Source organism: Schistocerca piceifrons, chromosome X (genome assembly GCF_021461385.2).
Source record: "Schistocerca piceifrons isolate TAMUIC-IGC-003096 chromosome X, iqSchPice1.1, whole genome shotgun sequence".
Classification (NCBI taxonomy): Eukaryota; Metazoa; Arthropoda; class Insecta; order Orthoptera; family Acrididae; genus Schistocerca; species Schistocerca piceifrons.
This window is the reverse complement of record NC_060149.1, coordinates 198,465,358-198,492,589: the sequence shown is the minus strand read 5'-3', so window position 1 is coordinate 198,492,589 and position 27,232 is coordinate 198,465,358. Positions and strand designations below refer to the sequence as shown.

The following is a 27,232-nucleotide window of genomic DNA, read 5'->3' as shown; positions in this document are numbered from 1 at the left end:
ATTAGAAGTGAAATTTTGATATTATGTCAAAATGAAGGCCCTCCACACACATTTTGGATTGCCAAATAAAATTTATATGTTCATCAGGCACAGACAAAGAATGTATTTAGCAACAATGAGGAAGAGAGTCAGATGTTACAGTAGAACTTAAAGAGTATCATGTGCACAATCCAAATCTAAAAGCACATGACTACTGTCTCTGCTTGTGATTCAGATATTAGCTTGATTAAAGCAGGTCAGTCACATAAGTAGAAGTTACAGTAAAAATATGTAAAAAAAATCTATGTTACAAGGGAAAAATAAAATATTCAGGATTCTTCATAACAATAACCATTTAAATGCATATAATAAGTTCACGATTCTGGCTGTCTCAAATTTTAGAGACAGCTCGACATACAATATGTACATATACATGAATGTTGTAAACAGGTTCTCATACAAACAACACAATTAAGAAATGAAATAAAACAAAACATACAAAACTGAACTAATCAAAATATTGACAACATAACTGAAGGAAAATAAGTCCTTTCTTCCTTTTGTTGAACATGATACCAGTCTGCAGATCACTACTCTTGTACATACAATTATGTATTACACAGTACACTTCTGGCAATGTTACGCTGAGAGCCACACCCGACGAATCATGTAGAATGTGACATTAAAAGATAAAAACGTACTCAGAAAATAGAAATCCGCTTTTGCTGTGCCTCTTACTTCATTTTCTCTTGCATACTTACAGTGTCCACATATATTACTATTTTTGCATATTTTATTCAAAAATATATATTTATAAAACGAAATTACATGACAGTTTGGGACTGATTAATCGTTGATGGCATTTGAGGTCTGCCCTCCAGCTTATTGTAGTCAAGGTGAAATTCCTTAGCCACTTTTCGCCAATTTTGTGCATCAAAAAAGAAGTATGTACCACGTTCGTATGTCGAAGTCTTTTCAACAGCTCCCATTCCTGGTGCTTGTGTAATCCAAACCTTCTCTTCTGTGTGATACCGCCACTCCCTGTTGTACCTACAATAATCAAAATAGTAACATGTTAGCTCTACAATTAATTTCACCACACCGAGACAAAAATTAAATATATTTTTAGTGTGTTACTGTTATCTGTTGGAAATATATTATACAATCAAGTCAAAAACTGACAATCACTTATGGAAAATCACAAATGGGAACTTTATTATAGCATGTTGTTTGTGAAAATTGCATCACCTTGAAAGAGGAGGATCTTTAAAATAAAATTCACATAGAAGCTATGTAACAAACTATCCTCGTGGCTACACTGATGTCACATATTAAATGGCCTTAGAAGAGTGAAGGTCAAACTTCAGACTGATAGAGTGCTTCTTGAGTCACATCACACTTTGTAAAAGAAAGTGTGTTACAGCCAACTTTGAATATGGGACAAATGAAATTTTATTCAGAAATTTCCACACATAAGGCTCAGCCAGAAGTACAGCCATAAAGAGAAGCATTCTGTGTTCAACTGAAGGTCGCACACATGAAGGAATGAAGGGAAGGGTTTAACATCCTGTCAACAGTAAGGTAATTAGAAACCATGCAGAAGATGGGACTGGACAAGGATCAGGAAGGAAAATGGTCACGTCCTTTTGAAAAGGAACCATTGCGGCACTCACCTTAATCAATTAGAGATACCACAGTAGGATAGCTGGGCAGAATTTTGAACTTCACTTCTCCGATGTGAGAGTCCAATGTGAATCATGCACCAAAAAGCTAGGTGTATCAACAAAGAGACACTATAGCCTTGTATTATTATAAATGACAAGAAAGAAATAACTATTGTACAAATTGGCCATCACAACCCACTCATCAATATCCACTGTCTAATTGCACTAGTGGAATATGATTGAGCTCAAACAGTATATCCACTGTCTGGACATCGTAAATTGAAGGAAAACAGTAAGTAGAGGGAGGAACTCAATAAATGCTCACAGGTAATATTTCCTCAAAGCCATAACATTTTCACGACTGACTGGGTATCCAGTGTTATTGTTTGTGATGACAATGGGTAATTGCTCCTGTCTGCAGAGTACTGAATGACTATTCATTATTTGATGGTGCATAAAGGACAGGGCACTGTGTCCTACTTAGTACACTGTCACATCGTCAAAAAATCAGCAAGATAATGATGGAGAGATTTTCTGTGAACAGTGGACACTGGTTTTTCCTAACACTGCAGAACTGGTATGATGCTAACGGAACATTTCGTTGAACTGTTTTACTAAGAGACTAGCCTGCTAACACGTCTACCGACAATCTGCAGAACTACAGTGAATATTCCTGAAAATTTTTGTCCCAGGTGTCAATTTGGATATTTTCAATCAAATACTGTTTCACATAAAAGTTATTAGTCTTTGTGGAGATCCAGCTATAACTACCATTATCAATCTAAAGTTCATATATAGTGCTGAAAATTGGAAAACTGTATGTAATCAGTAATCAGTATAATATTTTTTTATCAATTACCATATTTCGGGATAATGCTAATCTCAAAAACTGCAATATGACTGAAATTATTGCAATTACAAAGCTCTTTAAACTTCACCGCTCTCAATACATGCTTAAGAATTCATTGTATTTAAAAGGATATTGGCTGGTGGATTAAGAGATGGACTCATTTAAAGGGTATGCAATGTTGCGGTTAAAACACTTCACTTGTTACAGCAGATGCGGTATGGCACAAAACATTATGAGGTGTTTAAATCCATGCCGTAGGTTTGTAGCACACACACACACACACACACACACACACACACACTGTAACATACCAATAGAGTGGTGGTTCTTATTGATTTAAAATAATACAAAATCAAAAGAAGAATTTTGTTAAAAAATGTTCTGGTCTCCTAATCAACTACTTTACAATAGATAACTCGTATGACAACAACAATACTTACAACTCTGTTGCTGCAGCCAACTGTGCCACATCACCAATGTTTGTATAAAACATATAAAACAACAAGTCATCTTTGTACCGGTTCAATTTCACTGGACCCAGTTTGTCTCTGAAAGCAAAATGAAAGATTATATGAAATGTCAATTAAGATTGCAAATGATTGGCAGACTGTGTAAGATGGTAAAAACTTACACCATAATTGCTATAGTTCACTGCAATATTTTTTGCCATCAACTGCCAGTTTAACAGATAATATAGGTGGCTTTTTCACTATCTTACACCACACTATATACTACCTACTAACTTTATTCCCCACCTTATTACAAACTACAGAAGACCGTTATACAGAATTATGATCAATTTTATTCAGCTTCGAGTGAAGGCTCAGCTTACACAAATTTGACAGTTGGCTGCTTAGGTGCAACTTTCTTAGTTCCAGAAATGTAACCCAGTTTTGCTTCAAACATTTTTGATACTGATGTTCACCACTCCTGCTACCATCAGAGTCAGTTTAAGGCCCAAGTGACACAAACCACGGCAAAATTTGTCTACAGTGTGTATTGGAAGTCGTGGCAAAAAGTGACATGGATGAATGTGTTATAAAGGGAAAGGAGTGTGTGTGTGTGTGTGTGTGTGTGTGTGTGTGTGTGTGTGTGTGTGTGTGTGTGTGTGTTCTCAGTTGAATCCAAAGTCACCTCAGCAGCTGCCACCAACCTACCTTAAATCTACATCTACATCATACTCTGCAAGCCACCTAGTGATGTGTGGGGGAGGGTGCTTCTGGCACAACTGACTGATACCCCCTTCCCTGTTCCACTTGGGAATGGTGATTGGAAAGAACGACTGTTGGTAAGCCTGCATATTAGCTCTAATTTCTCGAATTTTCTCATTGTGGTCACTTCACGAAATGTTTGTGGGAGAAAGTAATATGTTGTCTGACTCTTCCTGGAAGATGCTTTCTTGATATTTTAATAGTAAACCTCTCTGCGATGCATAACTTCTCTTGCAACGTCTGTAACTGGAGTTTGCTAAGCATCTCTATAAAGCTCTCATGCCGACAGAACAAACCCATGATAAAACATGCCATTCTTCATCAGATCTTCCCTATCTTTTCCATCAGTTCTAGCTGGTAAGGATCTCAGACTGATGAACAATACTCGAGAATGTGTGGAACAAGTGTCTTGTAAACCTCCAACCTTTGTGGGTTAGTTGCATGTCCTTAAAATTCTTCCCACAAATCTTAGTCTGGCATCTGCTTCCCCTACTACTTTTTTATGTGGTCATTCCACTTAAAGTCACTCTTGTCAGTTACCACTAGATATTTTACAGTAGCTACTGTTTCCAGAAATTTATCATCAATAGTATAGTTGTACAGTAATGGATTTCTTTTCCTATGTATACGCTATGTGTTACATTTACTTACGTTCAGGGTCAACTCTAGACTCTACACCATTGATTGGTCCTCTGTAGGTCATTCCGCAAATCTATACTGGTGTCCACAGTATAGACCTTAGTTACCTGTATTTGTATCTCTCCTATGATCCTTCCAGAAAAAAGGAATAGCCTGCGCTTTCTTCCAGTCATTAGGTACTCTTCATTGCTCCTGCGATCTACAATGAACTGCTCCTGGAAGGGGAGTAAGTTCTTTTGCATAACGTCGTTGAATCTTGCAGGTATCTCACCTGGTCCTGATGCCTTTCCACTACTAAGAGATCGTAGATGCTTTTCTATTCCGCCGTCGACTGTCTCAATATCTGTTATTCTACTGTCCTTACAGTGACCAAAAGCAGGGACTGCTTTACACTCTTCCACAGTGAAGTAATTTCAGAAGACCGAAATTAGTATTTTGGTCTTCTCTCAGGATTTCGAACTGGATACTGATTTTATGTAAGATCAAAACCTCTTAGAGTTTTTAGTTAGATCGGTTGCCAAAATTTAATTTCAGGCTTACTGAATGCTTCTCTCAATGTTCTCCTTAGGCCTATGGCCCGAATAGCAGGTCTTAGAAGTTAACATATTCTGAAGGGATGCAAATCCTTTCATAATTTGGCAGAAAAGAAACTTTTCATGCCAATAGGAAATGTGGAAATTGTCAAGGCAGTTTGTATTCCACATTTAAATATAGACTCCAGCCAGTTGTTTTCACACTATAGTGATGCCTTGAGGGATCAGTAGCATAATATCTCCGAAACGAACATTGAAGTTATGACAACACTTTCTTTTGAAAAAATTTCAAATATATAAATGCTGAATAATTTCTTCTTTACATGATTTAATTTAAAAGAGTTGGTGTTAATGTTCTTTTTCTTCAATAATATAACTAAATGTAATGTGTGATGTCAATAAACATAATGTAACTTGTGTATACTTTATTTTTCAACCTAACACAGTAAAGCAAAAACATTAGATAAAAAGTTACTTTTTTGGAATGCTATTGCCAACAGTTGTGAAACATTTTGTGAAATGTATGACAAGCAGCTGTGTCCTTTGTTGTCACTACCAGTTGTGGTTAAAAATCATCCGACTATCTGTATACAGCATACAAGCACGAAACAACCGGAAATGCATATAGTGCAACCAATTACACATGAGGTATTATAGCCTAATACTTATGAACATTATATTATTTACATATCATGGCATGTGACATCAATACGCCAATAATATAATACAGCTTCATCAAAACCACTCAACATCAAAAGAACAACAGGTATCCATGCTCAAGAGGTGCTGTCAGATGTGTAAGCACAGTTATAACTTTTCATCAGCTAATTGTAAACAAAGAGTAACAAACCATATATGTCTGTTATGAATAACAAGCCAAAACATACATAGCTTCATGAATTCTGTGTTGAAAGTTATTGAAGCACATAAAAAAAATATGCTCTAGATGGAGTAATAGGATAAATATATGCTTAAATATGTGATATAATAGATGTGGGTGTTTCAGGAAAGGTATACCATCACAGGTAATGGTGAACCTTCAATGACCACTTTAGTGAAAGTGTACTATTGATTCCAGTTTTGCCACACAATACACATTCGCTAGGTATACCTGTACTGCCGGGAGATTAGGAATGTGAAAGATGGTTGCAATAACAAAACAGTCACATTTTGAAAGTTGCATTTTATGAACTGCAATTTGAAAACATAGTCATATCACATATAAAATTCATTTATTGCAGCATGGTCGTGCACCATGGCACTTGAAGAGTTGTATACCACTTTTTCTCTTTGCAAAACAATCGCCAAGTCTGACATTTGTACTGGGAGTTGCATTTAAAGAATCCCTGGCCACTCCCTGTTGACTGAGGCATTGCAACTGTCCACAGGGCAATATTTTTTACTGCTGGAACAACCTCCTCTGAGATTATTCTGAGAGTGCAAGTACTGAACTGGGACCTGAAAACAAAATAATGTTGCAGTCGTAATCACAGTTAAGTATTGTATTGTCCCTTCCTGAAATATTTAGAAAGAATCAATTTATTAGCTTGGGTAGGGTTGGCTCAGCACATCATCTCTCATCCTGATTCAGTACAAGCCATCAGCAATTGTCTCGAGAGAAACACCCAAGATCAACCTTACATCTCCTCTTGCTCAATCAAAGTCAGGAACTGGAAAGCTCACCATACAATCATTTTCCACTGTGGAAAATGACAATTTGAGCACAGTTGCATTCTTTACGATTGCCCTTCTAAGCACTTTTACACCTTAGTTCTTTGTTTTTTTTAACAGTATGAGCGGACTCGCCTAAACCAGTCAGGTAGTATTCATTACAGTCTGTAATAAACACTTTCTCTATGTTTTCAATCTCTGTTCCTGTTGGTATATCATCCTCTTGCACCGACAATTTGCTATGATAATTATCCTAAAAAGTTCCATTCCCTTTCTTGCTGCCAACACGCACTCGATTAATTATATTTTCAAAGTTGTCCTCAGAGTGAATGTTCACCAATGCTTCAGGAGGTAGACTTTATGAAGACAAACCATGATTAGGAGCGCATACAAACATTGCTTAATTCCAAAATGTGCAGCACTGTTCTTCATTAAATGCACAAACATTAGTGCACAGCCCCACTCAATGGTGTTGTGCTGCAGCATTAATGTAGGTAGCATATTTTCTATGTCTTGATTTGCTCAGTCTATGTTGTCTTGGCTATGGCTATGGCTGTAGCTGTGGCTGTGTCCAGGTTTACTGTGCACAATCTTAACATTAGGTAATAGTTCAGTTAAGCACTCATTACTTTGTTAATGAACTCTCGACTATTGTCTGACTGCAACAGTGTGGGAGCACTTAACAATATTAAGCTGTTTCATACTACAGTGGCCTGAGAACAATGAATTTAGTGAGAAAGTATTGATAAACCATTACAAATTTATAGTCTCTATCCGATTGCGATTGGAAGTTTACGAGATCAGCTTGATATTTGGAATTTAACTCTTTGAACAGCACAGATTTCACTAATATTCCTTTCTTCTGACTTTTTGTTTTTGTAAACATGGCTCACATAAGCTAAGATAAATCCGGACATCTCTGTACGTTATATTATGGTTCTTTGACTAAGTATATTAGCATTCAGTTGCATCCACCATGGCCAGTCATTACATTAACCTTGTATAGTTCTTCATTATAAACAAAGTAGTTAAGCTTGCCTTCTTCAGTAACAGGTTGTAGTAATTTCATTATTCCTCTCAACTCTAGCGCTTCATATCTCTTCAAAAACTTGTAGTCATTGCAGTCCCTCTATCATCCAGATTTCAGTGATTTAACCTAGCTGTTAAGTGATTCGTACTTTTGTATGTCCACGAAGACACAATTAACAACTGGGGTTTCCCTGTTCCACTCTTAAGATGTTCATAGAACTTCACTGCTGTCAATCATAGCTGCACTGCTGTCAATCATAGCTGCACTGCTGTCAATCATAGCTGCACTGCTGTCAATCATAGCTGCACTGCTGTCAATCATAGCTGCACTGCTGTCAATCATAGCTGCACTGCTGTATAACATAACAATAACCAGCTGATGACAATTACATTTCTGCCGACATTGGTACCACTCTTGGACACACTGCTAATAATCTGCTATTTTACACATACACTAGTTGGAGCCTGTGATGGTACACATTCATTACTGGATGTGCAGTTTTTTTCTTTTTCTTTTTTTCTCAATTTATGGTAAGCGTTTGCTGATAATTTTAGTCACAGTATACATGCACTGGAAAAGGTTCCACAATAGCACCTGCACTAGTATGTCAATTTATGTTAGTATACTGTTTAAATCTTTGCATTATTGGTTCTGAGATATTTTTTTCGTTTTCATTACACCCTTGCTCACTTAGAGGGAACATTTATTCTATTTCTATGTCTAGAGTTAATTTTTAATAATATGTTTTAGTAACTTTTAACAGAGTGTGCAGGAAGGTATACCTTCGCTTTGGTTGGTTTCTTGTGACATCTATGGCTTGTCACTCTCTGATTTGTTTCCAATTAGCTGATGATGAGGATATATATATATAATAAAATTTAAACTGGCAAACAGCAGGCCCAAAAATTGTCCGTAAGTGAATAAATTTTTTCTTGGCTCTAGGTATAACGTGTCGTGTAATAGCTGAAACTGGTAGAAAGAGACCACAAGCTAAGCTTTGAGAAGAAGCAAATCAGTTTGCTAATTTGCATTGAGGGAAGCTCCTAACAGTATTGGTTGCTAATAAGGTATGTAAAATCTGCCAATAAAGCTTGCATTCTCGTACAGCCTCTTAACAGTTTCTTCCCGTTCCACTTCACTTCATACAGTAATTTCACTTAAATTCAAATTCTTGGTGGTGTCTTTCTCCTTTGTTGGCCAACAACATTCATGAAACAGTTTTCCTTCATTTTCCTTTTCAAATACTGAAGAACAACTTAAGAGCATTTCACTTACTCCCTTTTACTTTGTTGAGCTGAATCATTTTATATCTACACTTCTCATCAGAGCATAGTTTGTATTTACTTGCTGTTTCTCTTACATTACCCATTTCACCTCTATTTTCACACTACTTTGTCTGCTAATGAAGGCATAGTCAAATACTGCAACAACTGGTAATCAATGCATAGAACAGTACCCTACACAATTTCCATTTCACCAAGTAAGAAACAGCAGCAAGTATTACAGTATTTATATTTTTCTAGATCAGGTATTTAAACAGTGAACAACATAGGACTTTTTTTTGGGTAAATGTTCTGGGTCCAATGTTTTCATCCCTGATGTCTGATTCTTAAAGGTCTGTATGCACCCATCTATGGATGGCGCAATATCCACTGGACACAAAACTTTTTCCAGAATTTTGCGTGTGGAAATAAATGGAAGTCAGAGGGTGCCACATCTCCTCCTCTCACACTCTCTTTTCCCCATCCAAGTAATTCTGAAGAGTTGTGTATATTTTACCCTTGTATCCCTGAAAACACAGGTCACCACCCACATAAGAAGTTTGATATACATTTCACCTATGTATATTAGTCCAACTCAGTGAAGATTTATCAGGAGCCTAGCCGTCCATAACTAACAGCTAAAAAACAGGCAGCAGGATTCAAATGTGCCTTGCTTCTCTTGAAGATGCTCCCAAATCTGCGATCTTCAATGAATCTGAGCTGCTCTCAATGCAGATTAGAGAACTGATTTGCATCTCCTCAAAGCTCAACTAGTGATCTATTTCTACAAGTTTTGACTACTGACAACCCATGTTGTACCGAGGGATGAGAAAAAGTTGTTTTATTTTACAGTCAATTTTTGAGTCTAGTTTTTGGGTGATTTCATTATTTTTGTGCAAGGCACATTTTTTATCTTTTTTTCATTGTTGGTGTTAAGTGGTGGCCCCACATCTTACCAGCAGTAACAATTTGACAACAGAATAAATTGGATTTGTTTTATAATAGTTAACACATTGCTTACAGATTTCGTGTTTCCTTTTGGTTGGTATTCAACAAATGCGGCATCCATTTTGCACACAACTTTCTGAGAGTTCTCCACATAAAATGTACTTAAGTCTTTCTTCACATATCAACAAGTTATTTCATACACTCACTTTCAATCGCTGATTTCCAGTATTATACTGTGCCATTCCTCAGTTTTTTCATCTGAGGATTGCGGATTTGGGATCATAATCAAGGGAAGCAAGGCACATTTGAAAACAAAACATTTCGGAGTCCACATTAAACTATAAGTCACCTTTTCTGACTGTCGCCTGCTACACACCTGCACAGCAGCTAGTTACACATTTAGATTTTACTATGTTTTCTTAGTAGTGCTGGGATTGACAGGATGTGTGTGCATGCTGTGTGCAGATGCAGGAGGAGCTGGTCTCGGTTAATCAACAGCTGAAGGCACCTTTGGTTGCAGTTGCTGTCTTCAGGCTGCTGCTTCAGCATGTAACGAAGCCAGCAGCCTTCACTACTTCTGCCAGTCACCAATTTGAACTGAGGACGGCCTACGAACCCACTGGTGCCGATGCGAGCCACAACTTACAGAAAACTGCACCCTGCATGGTTAACAACTGTAAGGAATGCCTCCTCCACATTTTGGATGAAGCCCCTCGGCTGACCCAGAGTGCACATTGGCTTTCTTTCTGGCCCTGAACACTGTTTCCCTACGAGGCTCCATAACATGCCTAGCACTGGAGCTCCCATAACTCACAATTCCATCTCTCTGTGTGCCTGCTAGGACCCTGCTTAGGTAGTGGCCACCTGTCCACTCAAAGGAGGAATGAGCAAGGCCAAACAGCCAGCCTTACCAGATTGGCACTCCACCTCAAGTAATGTGAACGTGTTACCATCCACCCTCCACCCTGCAGTAAGGGCAATTCCCTGCGTCGGGTCCACTGGAAGGGCCTCGGCAGCAGAGCCTGTGAAGTTGAGAGGCGACCCCTCGAGGTGTCCCACAGAACAATGGAAACATTTTAGACATTGTTGCTACAAACAGGTCTGATCTTATCGAGAGTGTCAGTATAGAAACAGGGTTTAGTGACCATGATGATACAGCGATGAAGGTTACAAATCTATCAAGAAGTCTTTGTGAGTATGTATGCTAGAAACAGCAGATGAAACACTTCTAGTATCCCACTTAGACAATGAATGGACATCATTTAGTTTCGGTATGATTCAAGTAGCAGAATTGTAAGCAAAGTTTAAATGGATTGTAAATCATGCTCTGGAGAAGTATGTGCCAAGTAAGTGGATTAAAGTTGGAAAAAAACCACAATGGTTTAATAACAAAATTTGGAAAATGCTGAGGAAGAAGATTGTTGCACTCTCGGTCTGAAAGAGAACGTGCAAATGACGATACACAAAAGTTCAAAAGTTGGTAGAGATTTGTGCACATGTGCATCTGTAAACAGATCAGTGCGTAAAGCATACAATCACCACTGTCATACCTTAGCAAAGGGCCTAGCTGAGAACCTGAGAAAATTCTGGTCCCATATAAACCTGCTAAGCAGGCCGAAGGCTTCTATCCAGTCGATCATTGGCCACACCGGTGTGACAACAGAAGATAGCAAAACGAAAGCTGAAGTTTAAAATTTTGTGTTTAAGAAATCATTCACACAGGAGGATCATGTCACTGTTTGATCATTGCACAGACTCCCACATGGAGGACACAGTAATAGGCATCCCAGATGTAGAGAAGCAACTGAAAGAGTTGAAAAGAAATAAGGCACCAGGCAGAGATGGAAACCCAATTCCATTTTACAAAGAATACACTATGGCAAGGGCCTCTTACTTAGCTTGCATTTATCACAAATCTCTCCCCCACTGCAAGGTCCTAAGCGACTGGGAAAAAGCAAAGGCAGCTCCTGTATATAAGAAGAGCAAAAGAACAGATCCGCAAAATTACGGACTCATATCCTTAACATCAGTTTGCTGCAGAATTCTGGAACATATTCTCAGTTTGAATATAATAAAGTTCCTTGAGACGGGAAAGCTACTGTTCACAAATCAACAAAGTTTTAGAAAGCAGCATTCATCTGAAACTCAGCATGCCCTTTTCCCACATTGCACCCTGCAAACAAAGGATGAAGAGCAACCAGTAGAGTCCATGTCCCTCGATTACCGTCAGGTATTTGACACTGTGCCCCCATTGCAGACTTAAAGGTATAAGCAAAGAGAATAGGTTCCTCGATATGAGAGTGGCTCTAAGACTTCTTAATTAACAGGACCCAGTACGCTGTCCTCGATAGCAAGTGTTCGTTACAGACATGAGTATTGTCAAGAGTGCCACAGAAAAGTGTGATCGGACCACTACTACTCTCGACATACGTAAATGATCTGCTGGACCGAGTGAGCACAATCTGTGGATGTTTGCTGATAATGCTGTGGTGTATGAGGTGGTGGTGGTGGTGGTGGTGGTGGTGGTGGTGGTGGTGAGTGGTGAGTGACTGTAGGAGGACAAAATTTCTAGTTGGTGAGATGACTAGCAGCTAGCCCTAAACGTGGGAAAATGAAGCTGACACAGATGAGTAGGGAAAACAACAAACAAATAAATATATAAATAAATCCCATAATGTTCAACTACAGAATTAGTAATATGTTACTTGACACAGTCAGTTCAATTAAAAATCTAGGCACAACATGGCAAAGCGATATGAAATGGAATGTGCATCTAAGGATTGTATTGGGGAAGGTGAATGGTAGAGTTCAGTTTATTGGGAGAATTTTAGTTAAGTCTGATTCGTCTGTAAAGGAGACCGCATATAGAACACTAGAGTGACCTTTTCTTGAGTACTGCTCGATTATTTGGGACCCCCACCAGGTCAGATTGAAATAAGATAGTGAAGATATTCTGAGGTAGGCTTCTAGACGTTTTACCTGCAGGTTCAATCAACACGCAAGTATTACAGAAATGCTTTGTGAACTCAAATGGGAATGTCTGGAGGGAAGGAGACTTTTTTTAAGGAACACTATCTAAATAATTCAGAGAACTGGCATTTGAAGCTGACTGCAGACCGATGCTACTAACATCTAAATACATTTCGCATAAGGATCCCGAAGATAAGATGCAAGAAATCAGGGCTCATACGGAGGCATATAGACATTTTCCCCTTGCTCTGTTTGCAAGTGGGACAGGAAGGGAAATGACTAGTAGTGGTACAAAATAGCCTCTGCTATCCTTATGGCAAGAGGCATGTGTTGCTTAAATAATTTATGTGAAAGTGATAATATCCAATAACCTAATGTTGTTCCCTGATTTTTTTATAACTGCCCCATGAAGAAAATTATTGCTACCAGTTCTTTGGCTGTAGATACTTAGTGCTGTCCGTGTGTAGCCATGGCAGGTCACTAGTGTTTTAAATTGTTATAACATGATCCATATGTACACTGCTCATTGCACGCGTGTGAGGGGGAGCGGAGGGAGAGGGGGGGGGAGGGAGAGGGAGAGGGGGGGGAGGGAGAGGGAGAGGGGGGGAGGAAGAGGGGGGAGGGAGAGGGAGAGGGGGGAGGGAGAGGGAGAGGGAGAGGGGGAGGGGGGAGGGAGAGGGGGAGGGGGGAGGGAGAGGGAGAGGGGGGAGGGAGAGGGAGAGGGGGGAGGGAGAGGGAGAGGGGGGAGGGAGAGGGAGAGGGAGAGGGGGGAGGGAGAGGGGGGAGGGAGAGGGAGAGGGGGGAGGGAGAGGGTGGGGGGGAGGGAGAGGGTGGGGGGGGGAGGGAGAGGGTGGGGGGAGGGAGAGGGTGGGGGGGAAGGGAGAGGGTGGGGGGGAAGGGAGAGGGTGGGGGGAGGGAGAGGGTGGGGGGAGGGAGAGGGTGGGGGGAGGGAGAGGGTGGGGGGTGATGGGGGATGGGGATGGGGGAGGGGGCGGAGGCGGAGGGGGGCGGAGGGGGAGGGGGATGGGGATGGGGGAGGGGGCGAGAGAGAGAGAGCACTAATTGTGGAGCATATGGGTATCCTGAAGGGCAAGTGTTGTGCAAGAATGATTACTTGGAAAAATTTAATGAAATAATTACACTTGTCAGGTCCCCAAAAATCAAAGTTTGCATGATGTTTGTAAAACTTCTACCCTCCCACATTATACTCTAAGTTGTTGCCATACAATATGTAATGTTCTCTGGCACAGTGAATCATCACTGATACTGGCTAATTTCTCAGACTTACAAGTATATTACTGTTTGGTTCCACTATAGCAGATGTTTTTATACAGATGCCGATAGTTAACTTCTAGTCACTCTACATAATTTTCAAACAATTTTCAGAAAATAACATTGTTAAAGATTAAGTACCTTTGTTTACTGTGATGCTTCAATTGGCTGAAGTATCACTTTAATAACCAGTGTTACATTGAATGACTGTATAATAACATCCTTAAATGATACTACACGGCCACTTGGAATTTTTATGAACCAACCAAAGCATTTAATGGTGCGAATGACGATCTGTTAGTCAAGTTATATTGCATAATATTGTAATACTTTACTGCTTTTGTTTTATTCAATAAAAAAGTATGCAGAAAGTTATACTAAGTAATTCACCCATGCAATGGAATGTTACCCCTCTCATCTTTGACGGTAAATTGCAAGGAATGTTTTACAATGTTTAATAATGAGGTCTCTATTCTTCCTGGTATATATGAATGAGCTTTGTATCACCTAAAACAGTGTTTGCCTGGTTATTTTCACTGATGATACAAATGTTATGAAAAAGATGCGTAGAAGAGAACACTGTAACTTTCATGTGATAAACTTAACCTTTGTAAAGGGCTTAAAATTCAAAATTCCACAGTTTATTCATTTTTCTACTGCAAGAAAGTCAATGAGTACCGTCAATCAACATCAAAGTATAATTCTCTGAGTTTTCACCTCCCACCCCCACCACCTCCCCCTCCACGTCTTCAAAGGCAGGGAGGAGGGGGGGAGGGGCGAGGAGGGAGTGTAGGAGGAGGAGGAGATTACTGTTTAACGTCCCGTCGACAACGAGGTCATTAGAGACGGAGCACAAGCTCGGATTGAGGGAAGGATGGGGAAGGAAATCGGCCGTGCCCTTTCGAAGGAACCATCCCGGCATTTGCCTGAAGCGATTTAGGGAAATCACGGAAAACCTAAATCAGGATGGCCGGAGACGGGATTGAACCGTCGTCCTCCCGAATGCGAGTCCAGTGTGCTAACCACTGCGCCACCTCGCTCGGTGAGGGAGTGTATATTATGACAGGAATGTAAGTGTGAAAAACTAGAATGTCTTGCAAAATAAAAGTGTTAACAGCTAAATCTGCTTTAACTATAATTGCCAATCTTGGGGAGGGAGAAGAGTCACTACATTTTAATTCTGTAACCTTTTTAATTTAACATTGCAGTAATCAATCTATGAAAGAAAGTAATTAGATAATTAGAAATTTCTGTGTGGTTTAAATGTACACTTGTTTTTACTATCTGAACAATAAGGGATAGGAGGAACAGACTCATATAGTGCTTAAACTCTGATGAAATGGGTAATACTCCACTGCAGCTTCAGAACAACGATGAAATTAATAAACATAATACTACACGGAAAAGCTATATCCAGTATCCCTGAACGACTCTTGCTTAAGCTAAAAAAGGAGCAAGTACACAACTATATATAACCTGCACAAGGTAATGTCACTGCATATATTTCAAGTTTTTGTTCCCCCACCCCCCAGCTCCCCACGAGATGGGACTTCTTCGAAGAAAGCAAGCAGCCAGTCAGTCAGTCAGTCCAGATCTGCCAAGGAAAACGTGAGGGGTGGAGACTAATTGAACTGTAGTGAAGGAATGAAATACGTCTACATGAAATACAAGCAATTAACATATTATGTACAGTAACGGATCAATAAAACTGACTCGAATGGGTGTCTTGATTTGACCCTAAATCAACTACCCATTTCACCATTAAGACAAGCATTCATTTCCCCCATCCTTCATTAGAGAGGTATCACTTAAATGTCAAAAAAATGCAACTGAATATCATAGTGTCTTTGCAATTAAATGAACTGCTTTCATTAAGGTTGGTTAAGGTCTATTAATACGGGTTGCTTTTCATCTCCCCATGTCTTCTAAGACAGAAGAAGAAATTTACAAACAAAAGATCTCACACAGCAGTACCCAAAGTAACTGAAATGGAAATACCACAAAATGCAGCAGTGCAAACTAGAAACAGAATTTATTTTTCTTTCAACTGAAAAGAATCATACGTACTGAATGAGAATTTTCAAAGTGTATTAAAGATATGAAATCTGTAAGATAAAAGTAAAATTGTAGTGCCTCACCTTATATTAGGGTTAATAAGATATTCAGGAGGCACATGGAAATCAATATCCTGAGGTCGGCACGGTGTTTCTGCCCATGGCCCTCCAAAGTTAGGGTACAGATTGTCAGGTGAATTCAAATTCAAACCAAGCGCAGTCAAATCTTGACCCAGGGCTAAGGAAACCAAATTAGGATCTGTTTCTGCGGCCCTAATAAATGTTAGAAGACCAACCATACCAAATTGGTCCTTGACCATACTTCCCGGAATCCTCGTCACTTTACCTAAAATAAATTACAATGCGAAACTATAAGTATACCATTTAGTAAAACATGACAACAGTAGATTACAAACTTCATTTCTGAACAATTAATTACATCAATGATAATTTAAAATGTCCTGAACAAACTTGAAATGTCCTCTTAATTCATCATCAATTATTACACAAAACAATGAATTACAAACAAGTAACAAGTACTTATATGTGCCTGTAATAATCATAAAATTTGTACTCAATAACCTTTTCCTTCTTTACTGATAAAAACTTATCAAAACAGAAAACTTAATAAATAATTCCAGTAATTAAAGTTTGGAGTCGCAGCACAGCTGTAACAAATACTGACATATCAAAATCCTTCAGTATCTATATCCAATTTTTCTGGGCTTATGCTGCTTTAATACATTTTACAAGATTTTTGCAGGATTTCCTGTCAGAGAAAATTTAGGGCACAATGTATTGCATTTTTTTGTCATAGATAATAGTTTTTCAAAAGAAAAACACACACACACACACACACACACACACACACACACACACACACACACACACACACACACAACAGCCATCTTCAGCAACTCTGACCACATTCCAGTCCGAGCTGCCAGTCGCGCGTGTGCGTGTGCGTGTGTGTGCGTGTGTGTGTGTGTGTGTGTGTGTGTGTGTGTGTGTGTGTGTGTGTGTTTGTGTTTGTGTTTGTGTTTGTGTGTTTGGGGGGGGGGGGGGGAGGGGGTGCTTTTCCGAAGAAGGCTTTGGCTGAAAGCTGAAAATGTGCAACAGTCTTACAGTCTTTACACTGTGCCTGTCTGTAGCTCAACATGCCACCTTTATGGTGAGGTGCAATCAATCCTTTTCCTTACATTGTTGATATACCAATTGTGCACACTAAAATAATAAAAAAACTGCAAACAAATGTATACACAGATGTAGTGATCATTAATGATACTGCTGTAGAGAGAGCTGGTTGCAGCATCTACTTCAGAATATGAAATTCAGTAGGCCATCTTTGCTGTATTTTCAGTCCACAACAAGGGCAACAGGGTTTTGAGTTCAAACTGGAGGCCAACAGAGATTTGATTTCACACTATGACACTATCTCCCATCTACCTCAGATATACAATATATGATGTGTCAAAGACCTAACGCAAATCCTGATGGAATCATCATACTTGGGTGTCTATCGACGACACAGTGCTTGTGGCTTTTGATGAGTCATCTCCTTTATTCCTAAATTACGAATAATTTTCAACCAGAACTTTCCATACATTATTATACTTTGCTATGAAAGACATTCTGATTTTACACTACTTACAACAAAGTAGAAGATCAAGTATTTACATTCAACATTCTCATTTCATGTACCCCCTTCCTGCATCACCACCACTAAAACTGAGGAGGTTTATTCACCAATTTACAAAATTTTTTGTTTAAATGTTGTACAATAACTACAGATCAATCTTAAGAGGTCGTGTTCCACCAACTCTTTGTGATTCTCGATAATCAGAGGAACTTCTTAACTATTAATGTTACACAATTTCCATCCCTGACATAAAATGGTGGAAGTCTAACTTCTGCAGTTTCGATTTAAGATCATATCTGTAATTCACACACAGCTTCATTCGTAAAAGAATGACAGTCCTGCTCCAGCCTATGACTGATTTACGTGGTGTTAAATGAACATGTGTTCTTTTGACAATGCCTGCATCAGCCATGGACTGCAGCAAGACTGCCACATTTATTCCACAAATTAAGCAGTGTGCAGATATAACAAATATTGTCTCAAGTCTAAGCTACAGAAATTGGACTTTCACTACCTTGTTTTTCAGAGATGTATTACTTACAAACAATATGTTATTTAACGCCTTGTACTCTTGCCACTTTGCCTTTACATGCCCCTATCTTAAATAGACTTTCCTCAACAATATGGTGAATTTTGGGAATACAATTCATCTCAGGAAAGGCATCTGAATACTGTGTACCCTACACAAGAAGAGTAGTACTTTAGCCTTGTTTATAGATTTTGACTGTGTACTGGACCTGCACTTGGGGATCCTGGACCTTTGTGTTATCAAAAACAAGGCTCTAACAGTAGAACCATCCGACTAGAGTGCATAAATCAGATCAAAGCCAGCACTTAAGTATTAATTTGCTCAAGAAAATACAACTGATGGCAAATTTGGCTTACCATCAGGGGATGTTTGTATTCCTCTTTTGGTCTGCGACTTCTCAGCACCAGGTGCCCTATTTCCAACAGTTGTTTCTTGTCCAATATCTGAACTCGATACAGAGAGATTCTTTTCCACTGATAAACTTCCACCGGGAGATGGTCCTTCTGTCCTCTGAGTACCAGGCAGTGCAGGGAAGTCCTCCGAGCTCATTGTAAATTCATTTGTTTCTGATGGTGGTGCCTTCACCACAGTTACTACAAGGAAAAAAAAAAAATATATCAGACACATTCAGTACACTAGATGATAAGCAATAATGAAAATACATACTATTGAACCAAGGGTTGTGACAAATCCATTTTCTAGTCCCACTCGATATTGGTTTCCATAAATAAAAGAACTAAAAAAATAAATAAATAAAAATAAATTTAATTCATGTAACTGAACCACTCACTTGGTACAGCCTAACACATACGAAAACACAGTTGCAAATAAAGAAGTTATGTTTGAACTTAGATAGCATTAGGAAAGTAAAAAATGTATGCACCTGTGCAGCTAACACAAATATCATTAATATGGAGTGTGACTGTCTTCATAAGCAACACAACTACCATGATTTATTGGTTGATTGGTATATTTGAGGGGAGGGGACCGAACCAAGAGGTCATCAGCCCCATCAGATCAGGGAAGGACATTAGCCGTGCCCTTTCACGGGAACCATCCCAGCATTTGCCTGAAGTGATTTAAGGAAATTGAGGAAAACCTAAGTCAGGATGACCAGATGAAGGTTTGAACAGTTGTCCACCTGAATGCGAGTCCAGTGTGCTAACCACTGTGCGACCAAACGCGGTAGTAATTTGTGATGATTTAAATACGTGTGCGTCAGCTACACTAGGTGTGAATGCCACTCTACTTGCAAAGTTGTTCTCAATGTGATAAGGTTCTGAGGAGGAGGACTGCAAGCACCAAAATGCCTACCAAGAGCACCCAAAAATATGCTCTACAAGACTGGAGCTGGAGATCAAGTTTACCACTTTATTCACGGAAAGTTTTTCTGTAGAAGATAATTCTCGATGAATGAAGTCTGTGAGATCATTCAGGTGTTACCTTGTAGAACCATAAGATCATCAATACAAATAAATAATCTCATCTCAACAGAATAGTGAAATCGTACTGTCACACTTTAAGAGGTCATTGTATTCAAATAAATATGTTTACACCCCATTACAGACACTACCTGACCCAGCAGCATCACTTTCATGAATTGCATGATGTATAATGGCTTCTGGCTTTTCACCAAATCAAACCATATCTGTCGTCGTTTTGCAAGCTAAACCAGTACATGTCTCTAAAGAGAATGGTCCTCCATTGGAATGCATTCCAGTATACATGTTGGCAACCTGTCAGTAAGAGTTACCCTTTATGGCGCAGTAAATGCAAGGATGATCGCTCTGCAAAGATATCATGTTTATGATGCCATCTGCACATAATACTTGACAGTGTAAGTTGCTCATTGGATATAGCAAGGGCAGATGTAGTTCAAGGGCAGATGTAGTTGGAGTGATGTTCCACTCCCATCCCTCTAAGTGCACGACACCTAATACCAGTCACAAGTTTGTGTAGTAACCCTTGGCCATCCCCTGGTGAACTTAATGCATGTCAAATCTGTAGTCAGAAACTGTTTCCACAGTTTGTGAACTGAAGAATGCAGTCACCATCTGATCACCTCTGCCCAAGTTTAAAGTGCCTCCAATTTGCTAATTGCCCTCCATTGCAATTTAGTCTCGAACTTTCAGAATTAATAAAATGCACAAGGTAATGACTATAGCTGTAACTAGGCTGGTAACGTCAAGATTTTTAATACCTGCACTCTGATTGCACACTGGAAATGATAATTTACATTTAATAGCCAGAAATTTAGCTAACACAAAATGAAAAGAATTATTATCAGTAGAAATAAAACTTGGAAACAATTCCACTTATTACCAACAAATTATGGAAAATGGCATTCATTTCACAATACCTTGGTTTTTCAACAGTCTACTTGCAGATGCTCTTCCCATGTCGATGTCCTGGCTCTGAGAGGTGAGGCCTGGAATGTGCTCAGAGTGACAATTTTTGGATGGATTTATTGTCGATCTGACTGGTCGTGCCCCTGAAACAGAATATTTGGAAACTTTGCTGCATATATGTTATCTTTGTGTACATTTTATCTTTGGTTTTGATTCATGAAAGAGATTTTAGAAAAAAGTTGAAAAATGCATAAAACTAAAGGAAGATAATATTTTCTGGTGCAGATTATCAGATAGTCAACTGCACAATCAGACAGCATACTAATGATGTCGTTAACAAAAAAGTCCTCTAATACAAAAAAAATGGTGAACTTCCAGGACTGTAGGGTGGGTGGTCTAAAAATTCCCAGCCAAAACTGTCCAATAAATCGCAGGTATGACGTGCAGTGTGAGGTCTTGCATTGTTATGGAGAAGGAAAATTACCTTTGTCAGTATGCTGCATCTTTTGTTGCCAATCAATCTACGTAGCTTTCTCAGAGTTCGGCAGTATGCTTCCGCATTGATAGTGGTTCCTCGTTGCAAGAAGTCGACCAACAAAACACCATGCCTATCCCCAAACACCGACGTCATGATTTTGCGTTGGGACAGAGCCTGTTTGGTCTTCACCTTTACAGGCAAGTGTATGTGTCTCCATTCCATGCTCTGTTGCTTCGATTTGGACGTGATATGCAAAACCCATGTTTCATCTCCAGTTATAATCCGACTCAAGAAGCTGTCACCTTCTTCATGGTAACAAGTCAAGAACTTGATCGCACACTCAAATCTTTGATATTTGTGGTCCTCTGTTAGGAGTTTCAGGACCAACGGGAGCATAGTTTCCTAAACTTTAGGTGTTCAGAAACAATGCTGTAAAGCACTGATTTCGACATGTCAGGAAATCTGTTTGAGAGACCTTTCATTGCGAAGCGCCTGTTCTCACGAATCCTTGCTTCAACTGAAGCCACCAAATCGTCTGTAATCAAACAAGGGCGACCGGAGCAGTCCTCATCATGGACATTGTCACGGCCACCTTTACATTCTTGTACCCACTTACGCACTTTGCTTTCACTCATAACAGTATCACCGTACACTTCGCAAATCTGTTGATGAATTTCTGCAGCAGACAGGTTCCTTGCTGACAAAAACCACATCATTGAGCGAACCTCACATGCGGTGGGCCTTGATAGTCTTAGAAGTTTTGAAAGCAGAGAACAGAACCGTACAGGTTAGCTACAGAGCTGAAATTGAGCACAGTTTTTCCTGAGGCATGCTGGTACAAGGTGCACGCGCTCTTGCGGTATGCGAGCAAACTACTAGTGTCTACAGCAAAATAGACCTTACTTGAAAAACATGCCTCGTACAATAACATGAACCTAGTTTCAAGGTAGAAACAAAAGTTTACTTATATTTTGTGCCTCCAGGATCAACTGTCTCACAAATCACTAATATAATTACAAATGTTTCAGAAATGACAACTGGGAAAAAAAAAACTAATGCCACAAACAAGAATATAGAGACTCCAGACATAGTTGTAATAATGCCATCTGACAAACCTTTTGGCTTGTGTAATCTCGTTGCTCCACCTGTGTTAACCTCTGGACTATGGCGCATCAACGCTGGACTGTTATCAGTATGTGAGCTCTTGGTAGGATTTAATGCCGCCCTAAGTGGCCTACCTAGTAAACAGAAAATAAAAATAAATTAGACACAGAATTAGTTACAAATACTAACACCTATTCATAGTTTGCACTGTAACATTGTAATATGCTAACTAACACTATCTTGCAACTATAAATAAATAAACAAACATCTAAAACTAACATGTTTAATAAACATGTCAAAGACAAAAAAATCGCCTGCTTACCAAGTGACAGCTGACATAAGCACAAAATACTTTCCAAAATAAGGTTCTTTCAAGCGGCATACAACAGGAAAAAGCTTAGTAAGAGACAATGTTACTTGGGAGTTGCAAAAATAGCCACTCAAAGTACCCGGTCAAGTGACACAACAAGACAGAATTTTCAGTATTTATTTCCTCCAAGTCCAGTCATCAGCTGGTATCCACGAGGAGTCTCAGTTGCTATTTCTTGCTGGGGAAAAGGAATCTTATTCCAAAGCTAAAATTGCATTATGCTCCTGGACAAAACTTACGGACGAAAGTAACTTTCGCATAACATTGCCATGTAACACAGCTCAATGAAACTTTAACCACACCTAGGCTGAACTAATACAGTATAGTACAGTAGGTAAGTGAAAGAAATATGCAATGTGGTGAACAGAATGACACTTATTTTAAGACAATAATTACAGTGTACTCAATGCAATTCATGATGGTCCCCTAGACTTTACACACAGCAGAACATGGTTCTTAACAGGATGTGTGATACCATGGATAGTAATGCATGCTCTGCGATGTGTTCCCATGTTGGGCACGAGGTTGGTAGGGCCAGGCATTCCATCCCTCCTCCAGAGCAATTGGCAACTGTTCCATGGCTGTCTGTGCATGTGGACATGCTGCAATACGTCTGCCCAATGCATCTTGCACATGCTCGGTGGCACTGAAGTTGCAATGAACAGGCCAAGTCCACTCACTGAATATCCTCTCATTCCAAGAGCTCCTTCACCTGCGCTGGTCAACGTGCTTGCACATTGTCACCCACAAAAATGAAGTCAAGGCCAAATGCATGCTTAAACAGATGCCCACAGGGAAGAAGTACAGTGCCACAATACCAATGGCCAGTGAATTTACCACTTTCAAAGATCTAGAAGTCTGTATGTGCATGCAGCATTATGCCTGCCCAAACCATAGCACCTGCACTACGAAAATGACCATGTTTGACAATGTGCCTGGGTGCTATTATGTACCCTCATATGGTGAGAGGTGGCAACACTTAATGCACAGAGAAACAATGTTAAACATGGTACAGGTGTAACGATGTGGGCAAACAAATCCCATCTCTGAGCATGGTACACTCGCCAGCCAATGGTATTGTGAAACTGTACTCCTTCCCCGTGTGTGTCTTTTCAGGGGTGCATTTTTATGGATTATGTGACTCAAACAGCACAGATGGAACAGCTCTTGGAACAAGAGGGTATTTGATGAATGGACTAGTCTGTCCATTCTCCTAACTTAAATCCCATAAATGTATTGTGGAGACAAACTGCAGCACATCCATATGTGCACCAAAGACCAACCTGCAGACATCAACCATGCTGGTGGTGGAGTAATGGAACATCCTACCACAAGCACTCTTACTCACCTTATGGGAAGAATGGGAGCACGTTTCAGAGCATGCACTGCAATCAGTTAAAAACCAAGACCTACCTTTTGTAACATACAGGGGACAAGCACGAATTGTGGTGACTTCAGTGTAATTACTGTCTTCGAATAAAAGAGTAATGTCTATTTCTTTCAGTTACCTTGTGTACTATACTGTAGCTGTTCTTTCTGTGTGTGAGCCAAGTTTCATTAAGCTATGTTACTTGATAGTGACATGTCATATTAATGTTAAAGTTTTGTTCTTAAGTTTTGCGCACAGACTAATTTTGTTTCTGCAACTACATAGTAACCAGAACATTTTTTTGACTGTTTATGTAGCTGCAGTTTCATAGTGAAGAAATTTTTTGCTATGGATACGGTCAACATGGACAATTTTACAACCCAATCAAATGAACACACTAACAAGCTCAAAGCAACAATGCTCTTGGCCCTTAACACCTAGCTCATTTTATGATAAAAATTAGAATTAACTTCTTTTTGAAGCCCAGCCCAAAAAGGCGGTTTTACTCCTCGCAACATATTTTGGACAGAAAATAGAATGTTTTATTTGACACCTGCTGTAACTCCCTTACTGGTACCTGTTTTCTGCTGGTCCTACAAAAAAACTGTTACAGATGAGAGAAGTGAAAATTATGACTGGGAGATGGTGAGATAAGTACTAAAAAGGTCATTCCTTAACAAATAATCACAAAGAATAAGACAATTCCTTGTTGGTTCTTTCATAATACAAGAAGATATATAAAGTACCTAATGTGCACAAGGTAGACTAGATCCCAGCTAACTGATATCATGTTACCCAATACAATATGGCAAAATAAAATATGTAGCACACAAACTGCAAAATCTGGTGGGTCATTTGAGTCATCCATGAGAGAGAGACTTTTCTGTGCTTTTAAATGGCTCCACTAACCATTTCAAAGATTTGTGTTGCAACAGATATGAGAGAGATTTAACCTGAAATGCAAAGACAAAATTTGTGATTGATGTAACTGGGCTCATTCCTTCTTAACAACAAAGCATTTGGAATGATCCCACAGAAGTCATTATTTGGCCACATGTAAAAGTTTCGCAACTCCACTAGCACTGCAACATACAGTATGCCAGCATACGATTCCCAGGGAAAATAAAAAATGACAGTGCAATACTTAGCTTCAAGTCTTTAGAAAGTTCGCAATGCCAAAATATCTGAACACTATGTCTCATCACTGACCAAGCAGAAGAAAATCTCGCAGGTGGTGCAATGCACTGGATGTTACATTCTACCTTTGATTGAATGGATATAGTGAGAGCCATTCGGAAAGAGATAATTTTGAATAAGGTTAACATATACAATTAGGATGAACAACAGCAAGCTAATTGATTACCATACAAACAGAACTGTAAAAAATTTATAGGGGTATCAAACTGAGTGTGTCACAGTAGCATTAATATCAGACATTTATGTGGGCTCTTTTGAATTTGCCACTGATATGATTCACATAACAGGAGGTTATGAACTTAGCTGCAAATTCCTATTGTTATACATCACTTAGATCGAGCAACCTATTCATCTAAACTTGGTGGTCCACAAGGGCCCAATATAAGTGTCTGTGAAGATAGTACAGCAGAGTCCCGCTAATCTGAATGTTCGGTTAATCTGAACATAAAAAATGTTAGTCTATGGGAAACTGTGTGGTGAACTGCTGTATGTACACACTATTTTAATTTACACAGTACAGTAAACATGTATTAGAAAAATTGGCAGCAAGAAAACATCAAGTTTAAACAATGCATAACAATGAAAGAAAAGCTGTCAAACCTCCTAAAATACAGTGGAAATTTTATCCCTACATTTTAGATGACAAAAACTCAGTCATTGTTTTTTGGTGTAATGAAGACAGTCTGTTATATGATGCATAATTGCACCATAGTCTCAAACATCAAATCAGCAGGTGTAGCAGTGGGCTGTTGCTCCAAATGATCTAGCGTGAGGTCAAGGGCTTCTGCTGTGTCACTGCGTGGCACCAGCTCTCCTTTGCCGCTTTCAGGCTCATTGTCACTTCCATCACAGCAGTCCCTTCTTCCTGGTCTCGAGTCACAGCAGCAACTAAATCAGCATCAGTACGGTTCTCCACACATGCCCCATCTGCTGCCATCCACTCATCTACGTTTCCTTCACTAGCTTCTTCACATCCGGGGATTGTCTGTATCATTTACAGTAGATTTTCCTCTTCATTTTCAACTAGGTTGTCCTGATATTCAAGACATGTCCACCGTTTTCTCCACGATTTTCTCAGAGTATTTTCTGAAATATTCTGTCATGCCTCAGCGTCCCAATAAACAACATCATTCACATTGGTCCTTTTTATTTTGTCCTCTAACGAATGTTATCATCTTTGATCAGCATTCTTAAAAATTGTTTTCCGTAAATCAGTTCTAATGTTTGCAGTACGCCCTGGTCCATCAGCTGTAGAAGTGGTGTAGCATTTGGCGGCAAAAACTTCGCCAAAATTTCTTCATCACATAATTCCTCAGTGCTTGGGTGAGATGGCGTGTTATCAATCAAAAGGATCGCATGGGGACACAAATGATTTTCCTTAGAAAACCGTCGAACAGAGAGAACAAACTGGCCCTGAAACCATTCTTTGAACAGTTTACCATCCATCCATGCTTTTTTCTGGTTGTGATAATATATGTGCAGGGACTTCTTGTTGCAGTTTTTAAGAGCTCTGGGTCTAGCGGGTCTGCCGATCAGCATTAAAAGCAGCTTTTGATTACCAGCAGCGTTGCTGCACGCTAATAAAGTCTCACGATCGTTGCACATTTTAAAACCAGGAGCATGGTCTTTTGCTTTTGATGCCAAGCTTTCTGTTGGAAGTGCCCTAAAATGAAGGCCAGTCTCGTCAATGTTATAAATTTGTTGGGGAGAATACTTTCCCCCTCTTATTTTTTCAAACTCACCGAAGTATTCCTTCGCTGCATCACGGTCAGAAGAAAGCTTAGCTGACGGATTCTATGACGTTTACGTTTTTTGAATCTGTCCAACCAACCCGTACTTGCACTAAAAGACTCATCACCATTCATTAACTTGTTCAGGTAAACAGCCTTCTCCTACACCAGTGCTCCACTCAAAGGAGCTCCCCTTTCTCTTTCCTGCATAAACCAAAGGAAAAGAGGTTCATCCACTTTATCATACTGGAACTGTTTTAAATTCTGCCGTGTTTCAAGTGTATTTCCCGAAGACGTTGCATAGGACTGTTCAGGCCTCACTTGGTTCTTCTTCCAATCACAAATGGTTGCTTTACCAACATCTAGTTCCGTTGCCAGTTTAGAG

The 27,232-nt window shown here is 39.4% G+C and overlaps 1 protein-coding gene across 3 annotated transcripts in view; it reads right to left on the bottom strand.

Moving 5' to 3' along the window:
* Positions 1-314: 314 nt before the first annotated feature.
* The window catches only part of LOC124721572 (regulator of gene activity-like), a 105,513-nt gene continuing 78,595 nt past the window's right edge, over positions 315-27,232 (bottom strand). For all 3 annotated transcript variants that reach the window (XM_047246615.1, XM_047246614.1, XM_047246613.1), the window contains exons 3-8: positions 22,193-22,315; positions 20,611-20,742; positions 18,608-18,844; positions 16,168-16,429; positions 2,934-3,041; positions 315-1,029 (exon numbers count right to left, since the gene is read on the bottom strand). In XM_047246615.1, the coding sequence (XP_047102571.1) occupies positions 804-1,029; positions 2,934-3,041; positions 16,168-16,429; positions 18,608-18,844; positions 20,611-20,742; positions 22,193-22,315 (1,088 nt within the window). In that variant the 3' untranslated portion in view covers positions 315-803. The remainder of the gene's footprint in view (positions 1,030-2,933; positions 3,042-16,167; positions 16,430-18,607; positions 18,845-20,610; positions 20,743-22,192; positions 22,316-27,232) is intronic.